The sequence below is a fragment of the Equus quagga genome, chromosome 13 (genome assembly GCF_021613505.1).
Source record: "Equus quagga isolate Etosha38 chromosome 13, UCLA_HA_Equagga_1.0, whole genome shotgun sequence".
Classification (NCBI taxonomy): domain Eukaryota; kingdom Metazoa; phylum Chordata; class Mammalia; order Perissodactyla; family Equidae; genus Equus; species Equus quagga.
Window position 1 is genome coordinate 33,612,052 of NC_060279.1, and position 9,819 is coordinate 33,621,870.

The 9,819-nt window shown below is 49.9% G+C and overlaps 1 protein-coding gene across 2 annotated transcripts; it reads left to right on the plus strand.

The window, feature by feature from the left end:
- Positions 1–312: 312 nt before the first annotated feature.
- Positions 313–9,389, plus strand: SLAMF9 (SLAM family member 9). Of its 2 annotated transcripts, none has more exons than XR_006891627.1 (4): positions 313–860; positions 7,257–7,598; positions 8,363–8,635; positions 9,042–9,389. XR_006891627.1 is itself a non-coding variant. In XM_046683021.1 (4 exons), exons 1-4 carry the CDS (start codon positions 6,787–6,789, stop codon positions 9,245–9,247), a joined length of 867 nt encoding a protein of 288 aa, XP_046538977.1. In that variant the 5' UTR covers positions 6,706–6,786; the 3' UTR covers positions 9,248–9,389. The 2 variants fall into 2 exon arrangements, 1 of the variants encoding a protein (XP_046538977.1); XM_046683021.1 differs by lacking the exon at positions 313–860 and adding an exon at positions 6,706–6,832.
- Positions 9,390–9,819: the final 430 nt, after the last annotated feature.

Genomic DNA, 9,819 nt, shown 5'->3' on the forward strand with positions numbered 1-9,819 from the left:
TGTTTTTAATTTGTAAAATAAGGGGTTGGACAAGATCAGTAGAATTTAATTTTTTTTCTTTTAGCGACAGCACCCTGTTTTCAAGCAAGTTCCACTTCAGCACGCCCATTTGACAAAGGACAAAAGCAGACACCTCACCGGGCTGGCCCAGGGGCATGGTTGTGCACTCTGCTTCCACGGCCTGGAGTTTGCTGGTTCAGATCCTGGGTGCGGACCTAGCACCACTTATGGTGCCATGCTGTGGCAGGTGCCCCACATATAAATCTGTGCCCATAGTGGAAGATGGGCACAGATGTTAGCTCAGGGCCAATCTTCCTCAAAAAAAAAAAGAAAAGAAAAGAAAAGAAAAGAAGAAAGTCGCAGATACCTCAAGTTGAAGCTCCTGGCCTTGCCCCTGCTTCCCGGAGCAGTCCATGAGACAGCTCTTCCCAGTTCCCAGTGGGACTCTGGGGAGGACAGATTAAAAGCCGCTAGAGATCCTCTCAAGTTCTAGGAAGCCCAGCCCCAGAAGGCAGCAGTGTCACATCACAGCTCTACTCAGGGGGAAAGAAACCTTTTATGATTGGAGACAAAGATGTCACCGGCTGGGGAACTTTCTCTCTGCTTCAGCAAAATAGAAGAGCAGGCAAAGTGTGGGATTCTCAAACTTTAGCCTACAGTGGACCTGCCCAAGGGACCTTGACAAACAGGTGGACTTGCAGGCTCCTCCCCCCGCGGTCCCCATCCTGATTCCCCAGGTGTGGAATGGAGCCAAAGGAATCAGCGTTGTAACCAGCCCTCCATGTGGTTCTGATGCAGATGGTACAAAACCTGCATTTTGAGAACAGTAAGCATAAAGGAAGCAGAGGACACACGACCTGGTGAGTCGATTTGAGAAAAGGCAGACAAATCCTACTTACGAGGGAAGTCGAGGGAGGAGGGTGTGTGTGTAGGAACCACTCTGGCATCTGTGATGCCCGAGAGACAAGGAATGAGTTGTCAGTGCATTAAAGGGGCTCAGCCTAGTGTGTGGGCTCTGCATTCATTATGGGCTGACCTAGTGAACAGGCAGGTGGCCTGGAAACCCCTGAGCTGGGCTGTACATTCTGGCAGCAGTGCCTGCTGTCTCCCCAGACCAGGAGCTGATTGGTGCTGCCAGCGAACGTTCTCGAATGAACCCATTCATGTGTCTTATCTTGAGACTTCCTGTGTATTCTCTTCAGTAGCTACAGACCCTGGCCAGTTACCAAGGGCCCCAGGTCTTCATAATGCCAAAGCCGACAGTCTTTACCCTTAACCAACCTTCAGTAATAACCACAACTCACACTCACTGAGCCCTCACCACGTGCCAGGCTCTGTGCGAAGTGCTTCACAGGTGTCATCTCATTTCATTTTCACCACCATCCTATGAAGTGGGTATTGTGAGTATCTTTTTCTGCAGATGAAGGAGCCCATGCAGTTTGGTTCCAGATGCATTTTCTTATCCCCTGCCCACCCCATTGCCTTCCTCCAGATCTTCAGGGCAATTTGTTGACCAGAAAAGCTAAGAGTGGTCTGGGACTTGTAAAGCTTACCTATCTCACTGTGATTCCTTTAATAATATTTTGCTCCTGTTTTAGGGTAACCACATAATTTATCCTATAAACCAGGACACTTTATAAGGGTGAAAAGGGGTACTATTAATCATTATGCCAGGACAATAGGCTTAAACTGGGACTGTCCCAGGAAACCTGGACAGAGTCCCCTCAACTCTTTTAAACTTTATCCATTCTCCTGAAATACCTGCCGTTGATACACACACTTAAATCTTCAGTTTCAGCAGATCCTCGGCCTCTACTTTACAGAGAGAATTTAAACCACTAGACAGGACTCCCCATAACTTCTTGCTACACACAGATCTACCTGCATCTCTGACCATCTTTTCTTATTATAGTGAAGGAGCATCTTGTGACCTAAGACCAGTTCTTCTTCCTGGACTCTGAATCTCAGGCTTTGCTCTGTTGATCATCTCCTTTCTTTCCTGCCTGTGCAGCTCCACTCTTTACTTGTCCCCTCAGCATTTAAATACATTCAAATCTCTCCCGTCTTAAAAAAAATTAACAGCAATAAAACTTCCCTCCACCCTAAGAGCTCCCTTCGCCTCCGTCCTATATTTCTCTTCCTTGTCAAAGGTAAATTTCTTGAGAAAGTATGACTTCTAAACTCCTGACCAGGTCTCTAAGGCCCTGGTGAGCTGTCTCCAGTCCCTCTGCAGCCCCCTCGCAGCTCTCCTCCACCCTACCTGGTCGGGATGCCATCTATGCCTCCATGTGCTCAGCTCTTTCCCACCTCGGGGATCATGAAGAGGCTGGTCCCCCTGCAAGGAACACTCCTTTCTCCTCTGTTTCATAATGACTCCTTTGGGTGCACTTCAACAATCTGCAGACTGTTTCAGTTCTCTCCAGCCAACTTCAAGATTCGAATGCATAATCACTCTTTTAACCCTGACACTTTAAAAAAAAAAAAGGAAAAGAAGAAGGCAAATCATGGATCAAGTACACAGCAGGCCCCGGAACAGAAGACACATGTAGGTCTCACCTTACTTTGTGTTCAGAGGGAAGTGGCTTCTTTGGAACTTAGCTGCTAATGGCTCCTCTAGGACCATGGGTCTGCTGTGTGGCTCCCCATCTTTCCAGACCCAAAGAGAAGCTGAGGAGAAAGTCTGAGCAAAGTTTTGACCCATTATGATTCCCCTCATCCTCTCCATCAGAGCAGGACCAGCTTTTCACTGGCCGCTCTTTCCCAAGACTGTTATATCAGAAGAATTGGGGTGGGAGGCTTATTTCTCATTGACTTATTTGCCCCTAAAAACCCAGGCAGAGGGGATAAGGGATCTAAATTTCACTGGCTCAACTACTTTACCATTTCTAATAGCACCTTAATCTAGGTTCCTCCCAATGAGGGCCTTTGACAAGCACTTGGGTGGAGGAAGTCTTTCTGGAAGATGACCCAGGAAACAAACCTGAAAGAACGAGGAACATGAGACAGGGAAGGGAGAAAAACCAATAAAGGGCGTGTCAGTGGCTGGTTACAGCTGTGGGCAACTGGGGCTGAATCCAGCTGAAGTGCCATAGAGAACAAGGCTCAGAATTGCCCCATGGAAGGGCAGGGAGCCTGGGGCAGCTCCCTGTCCAGTCAGCGCTCCACTGGTTGGGCTGCCTCTGGGGTTGGTACACTCCCCCACACTTCCCAGCTGCACTGAGCCTGGGCTGATGACCTTCCACTGCATCAGAGAAAGCCCTGAACCAGAAAAGCAGAGATGCAAACTTCAGGGTGGAGGGGCACAATAATGAAACTGTCCACCTCTGCAGTGTGGAAATCAACAGGACCAAAGGCTGTAGTAGGGATACTTAAGCGTCTGCTACAAGCAAGATGTTAGCAGGAACTCTCCCTGCTGTGGTTGCACAGAGGTGTCCCTGTGACAGGTGTCAGGAGATCGAAGGCAGTTTGAGGGAGATCTCCTCTTGTGGGATTTACAGCCGGAATGAAGGAGAACCTGTGTCACTGCTCTTGGAACGCCTCCTCCATGGATGGGGAGTGGAGAGAGGGAGATTGGAAAGAGATTTATTTGGAAATAGCTTATTTTATGGTGAGCACCCTCCACCTCTTCCCCCAGAGGATAGACGATATTGTCTCTGACCACAAACCAAGTGAGGAGACTTCGAGGAGAGCACCTGGAGAGCTTTGAAACCTGTGCCCTGCAGGTGAGGGTCTGAGGAGACAGGAGCCTGGGGTGGGCCTGGGAGCGTTAGAACGAACTGTGGACTGAGATGGGACTCCCACTGGGCAGCCAGGAGTGTGGTGTAGTGTTGTGGCTCTTGGAATCTACTAGGGTGAGGAATGTGATGGTGGGCAGTCACGGGACACCCATGAGACACAGCCTACCTGGTTGTTCTGGGTGCTGCACAGTGGGGACAGGTGGAGGGGTGAGGGGAGGAGTAGAGATGTATGGCCAGATGTCCAAGGGGCAAGAAAGGAGTCTCAAAGGACCACCCAGAACAGAGATGCACCCACCCTGAGTCAAGAATAGGAGAGAGGAAACCAGTGGAAACGCTTAAGAACCCACCAAACTGTACCTCAGGAGAAAAGAGGCCATCTTAACCATCTGCCAGACCCACAGAGAACAAAGCCACTCAGCCATGTAAGAAGACTTTCATCGCCTCCCCTCCCTGCCTGCCCTCCTGGAGACGGGAAGGTGCGTTTGGGGAGGTGAGTTGAGGGGAGCTGAGGTGGAGAGGGAAGCTGAATAGAGAGCAGGCCCTTTCTCTCTCCCTCCTTGTAGGCTTCCAGCCTGAAACAGATCCAAGCCAGGGGAAGGGGAGATGGTTTGATTCTAATTTAATTTTGGAATTTTGTATATTACATGGGACAGGAAGTTCTCATTTCCGAACTGAGACCAGAAAGCAAGGCGAGAGTTCTCATCTGGGGCAGAGGAAGACTACCTCACTGGACAAGAGTAAAGGGGCAGTGAGAGACAGAAACAGAGCTGCATCTGGGTCACAATCCATGAGCCAGAATGGAAAGCAGATTTTCAGGGCACTTGAAAATAACTTTCTGAGAAGTATTTTCTCCACATCGGACTCGGAGGGCTTAGTGAGGATGAGTTGGGGGCAGTTGGGGAGGGAGGGAAAATTATTTTCCTCTGCTCAATAAGCGTAATATACTGTTTATGCTTATTTATGGAGACAGATTTAATCAGTCTGAACACAGTTACCTTTTGGCTGATCAGCACATTTTCAGTAGCACCTACAAAGCTGCATCTGGATCTCCTTTCAAGAGAGAGCTTGTCTTCAGCTGTGAAGGTGCAGTTAACTGACAGCCTCCGGTGGATCTGCTTCAGGCCCAGCGAAGGACTGTGCACAGTGGGGGTGCTGGATCTTTGCCCAGAGCTCGCTGCTGAGTTAGTGGATCCCTCCACTCTGCATCATGGTCTGAGGCTCTCCTTGCTCAATTCTGCTTCCTTCTCTTTTTATCTTTTACAGGCAATACCCCTGCCCCATTAAACCTCTTTCATTCCTAACTCCAGCATCTGCTTCTCAGAGAACCTAACTAGTACACTCACCCCTTAACCTCTGAATATTATGCACAGGACCTTGTTTTCTTTTTCCCCCCTTGCTTTAATTTTACTTTTTTTAAATGGAAGATTAAATAAAAATGTTTTTATACTCAGACTGAGACCCGGTCTACCTTTCCAAAAACTCCTGGTCCCTGAGGTTTGATACTCATAAATTGAATTTTAAGAACTATCCACTCATTCTCTTTTTCACTTAGGAAATCCTACTCATCCTTGAAGTTTCAGCTTAAATATCATTTCTCCCTGAAAGCTTTTCCCTGACTCTGCTGACGTCAGCTTTGCTAAACCCCCTTGCTACGGGCTCCCTGGCTTTTTCCTTTTTTTTTTTAACAATTTTTTTTTTCAAGATTTTATTTTTCCTTTTTCTCTCCCAACCCCCCTGGTACATAATTGTGTATTTTTTAGTTGTGGGTCCTTCTAGTTGTGGCATGTGGGACACCACCTCAGCATGGCTTGATGAGCGGTGCCATGTCCGCGCCCAAGATCCGAACAGGTGAAACCCTGGGCCTCTGAAGTGGAGCGCATGAACCCAACCACTTGGCCAAGGGGCCGGCCCCTGGCTTTTTCCTTTAATGAGACTCATCAAACCTACTGGTCTATGGTCAGTGGTTAGCTTATGAGCTCCACAGAGTCATCATCTAAAATTCTTGTTCACTGCTGATCTTCCGGCACTTAGGATGGTGTCTGAGCCATAAAAGCTGCTCAGTAAGTATTTGCTCAAGTGCCAAATCTGCTGACCTAAAGATATGAAATGTTGGCGCAGGACCAGAACTGAATATATCTGCCTCCATGGTGCTCTTGGTCTTGAGACACCACTCTTGTTTCCTCAGCACAGCACAGACTAAGGGAATTGAGTATTAGAAGGAACTTAAACATTATCTCATCTGAGGACCCATCTGATGCCACAGATGTTGCAGAAAATCAAAGCAAGTGATTGTCCAGTCTTACTTTGAACACCAGAAACTACCTCCGAAGGCCACCCATTGCATCCTGGACGGCTCTGACCATCAGATTTCCTATTTGGATCAGCTCTCTGGTCCAAACTGCTTTTTTAAAGAACCAGACTTCTTCCTCTGATTAGTCTCTCAAGTGGGAACGTAACTAGCTTTAGATAGAAAGACTTCATTCATTCATCCATCCCAAAAATATCAGTTGAGCGCTGCATGTGTCTAGCATGGGGAGCAGCAACAGTGGGACAAACAGAGATGTCCCAAAAGATGCAGTCTGTCTGGGGAGATAAAGATGTTTACAGGATCAAATGATTTCAGCCACAGAGTAACTGCCTAGGGAAAGGCAAGGCGGAATATGCTGCGAGCCAAATGACAGGGCTGGATGGAAAGTGATCTAAGAGCTCGGAGCAGGTGATATGTTTGAGGGGTCTGAGAGCGTGGGGAGTCTAGGAAGGCTTCTTTTAGGAAGTGGGATTTGAGCTGAGTTTGATGAACAGGAAACATGAGTCAGTGGCTAGACCATTTTGACAATCAGGCTCTGAGAGAGAACTCTTCCCAAGCAGGCAGGGAGGGGCTTAGTGAGGCTGGAGGAAGTTAGAGGGCTGCTGGATAGGGTGAGAATTATTTCTCTTCCCTCAAGACTGTCAATCAGTCACTCTGTCTCTAGCAGCCTCCAGAGAGCTCGTCTTCTTCACAGCCTTGGGGGCTGACTAAGTCAGCCTCCTGGGGCTCGGGGCTGCTGACATGGGGGCCCTTCCATGGCTGCTCTTCCTCTTGCTGATCCAGGAAGGTGAGAGACACTGCTGCTCCGGGACAGAAGTGTCTCCTGCGCACTCTGTTCTCCTGTTCTGCTGGGCTTTGGGCTAGCGAGGCACTTACTCTGGGGCTGAATGCACCAGTTCTTCTGGAGTAACGAGGAATAGTGTGTGGCTTCAGGGCAGGACCAAGAAATGAGGGACTCTGGGGATATGGAAGGGGGAGCAGCCCCACAATGACAAATGGAGAAGGCAAGATTTGGAGGGTGAGGGCACAGAGGGAAGCCGATCCCTGGTAGGTGCTCAAGTCAGGTGCAGCAGAAAGCTAGAGCCAGAGAGGCAGCTGGAGGTCAAGATTGAGTGTGGGGCCATAGAGGCTGCTCAGTTGAGATTGAGACCACGGCCCTCCTGCCAGGCTCAGCAGCCAGGAGACACCAGATTTTCCTTCTTTATCTGCAGACAAAGGGTACTCTGGAGATGATGTGGATCCTGAGGAAGTGCTTGCGGTCCTTCAGGAGTCCATTACTCTACCCCTGGAAATACCATCTGGTGAAGAGGTTGAGGACATCATCTGGTCCTCCCGCATAAGGCTTGCCACTGTGGTGCCAGGGAAAGAGGGACATCCAGACACCATCACAGTGACCAACTCTCGCTACCAGGGCCGAGTGAGCTTCTTGGGCCCCAGCTACTCCCTGCACATCAGCAATGTGACCTGGGAGGACTCAGGGTCTTACAAAGCTCAAGTCAATCTGAGGACATCCCAGATCTCCACCACGCAGCATTACAATCTACGTGTCTATCGTGAGTTTAGGCTGGGAACCATAGAGCTGCTTTTCTGGCTCTCCTGAGCCTCCCACCCAAAAGAGGAGGGCTCTCAGGACTCGGGGTTATGGTGTGAGGTGCTGAGACGGGAAGGCAGTGTGCCCAACCCAGTGTCTGAGGTGCACCACAGGTAGAGTGACCTGGAGCAGCGAGGTCCTGGGCACCAAGGTTGTTTCCGTGGACGTGCCTGACACAGTGAGAGGAGGCAGGCGCTTCATGTATTGACCTCGAGGGGGCCTTTCTCTCCCAGTGAGATTTTGCACCCAGGGGATGAATTCCACCTTCATTCTTGAGCCTTTATCCTCTCGTGTGATTTGAGGGTGACTAATCAGTATCTCCGTTCTACTTGAACCCAAATTTCTTCTTAGTGCCTGTGACACTGACTGATATTCTACCTTGAATCTTGCAGAGACACTGATTAAACTATAAATGCCCCTGAGAGGGGTGATAGTATGTTCCGGGATCAAGGAGGCAGAATGGGGTTTGGAGGAAGGTGGGGCACAAAGGTAAAAGAGAGAAAGCAAGGCAGGAAGGGGAGTAGAAGATGCCAAAGGCAGCTGTCTCTACCTGAGCAGCTGCCCTGGGGACTCTGCAACCATGGGTTTTATGGTGGCTGGGTTTTGTTGGTTTTTGCTATTTTTTGTGTAGTTGAAGGGGCTCTCAGAGGGCCATGTTGAGGAGCTTAGGAGAACAGACTCAACCCCGGATTGCTTAGACAGTCTTTGTGTTTCTCCTTCATCTAGGACGGCTGTCAGAGCCTCAAATCACTGTGAACTTTGAGATCTCTGCGGAAGGTCCCTGTAATATGTCCCTGACCTGCTCTGTAGAGAAGGCAGGGCTGGATGTGACCTACAGCTGGATATCCCGGGAGGACGGTGCTGACACAGCTCGTGAAGGCTCTGTCTTCAGCACATCCTGGAGGCCTGGGGACAATGCCCTCTCCTATACCTGTAGGGCCGGCAACCCCGTCAGCAACGTCAGTTCCCGTCTCATCCCTGCTGGGCCCTTCTGTGCAGGTACCAGGCCCCCAGGGACAGCCCCTGAGCTACTTCTGCAGGACCTCAAGGCCACCACCTGCCTCCCCCAGTTCTTCCCAAGAGAGCACATGGAATCTAGAACCTAACCCCCTCCCAAAGAGACTTGACCCCTGAATGAGGGGGAGGGAGGGCCTCCCTTTTCTTACTGCTCCCAACTTCCAAAGGTCTCGTCTGGTCTCTTGCTCAGCTTGAGAGTGCTCCCCAGATCTCAGTTCCTGAGCTTCTGTGAATAGAGTGTATATGTCCAGAGACACTTGCAAGGGAACATCAACTGACTGTGAACTTGAGATCCCCTCTGTGGAATTTGGGGTAGGTGTCTGACCCGTAATCTGGGCCTCACCCTCCCTCGGGTGAGCGCCTCTCTCCTTCCCTTCTTCCGTCCCAGATCCTGGCTACCCTTTGGAGAAGGCCTCCACTTCCTTCTGCCTCCTGGCCAAGGGATTGCTCCTTCTCTTGCTCTTGGTGATTCTGGCCGTGGGACTCTGGTATATCCAAGTCCAGACAAGATGCAAAACGCCAAGGATGAAGACATTCAGGAGAAACAGAAGGAAACTGAGAAAGAAGGGGAAGCCTGATCCCAGCTGGGCCTGATTGCCCCATGGAGACCCCAGTTCAGAGCTTTGTTTCTTTCCAGCCCCCGGGGAATCCTTCCTCTTCTCCCAGGGGGGTGAGGGGTGGATGTCCAACGGGCCATACTCCCAAGGGAAGATTGTCTGACAATAAACTAAAACGAAGTGACCGCCACTCTGGAGGAGCTATGTTTGGTCCTTGGCTGGGAGACTGCACAGTCCCGCTTCCCTGCCTTTCCTCCCACTCCAGGTGTTCTCCTCCACGCCCACACGCTGTCCGTGCTTGCCTTTGGGGAAGAAAGTGAGTCTAGAGACCCATTCACGATGAGGTGTTGTCTGTTATTGTTCACGCCTATCCCATTCCCCACCAACACACACAACATTTACACTTTAAATAAGAAAAGTGAGAGATCCCTGTGAACCTAACTGAACCTGTGACTCCTAAATGGGAGAATTTCGGGCTCTGAAAACCCTATACAAGACTGGTATTATTCCTGCTATGATTTTTTTGCTCTAATACCCCTTACTGCCCCCCTACCCAGATGAGTTCACTTAGCTATTCCCACGCACCCCACCCCTGTCGAGAGGCTGTCC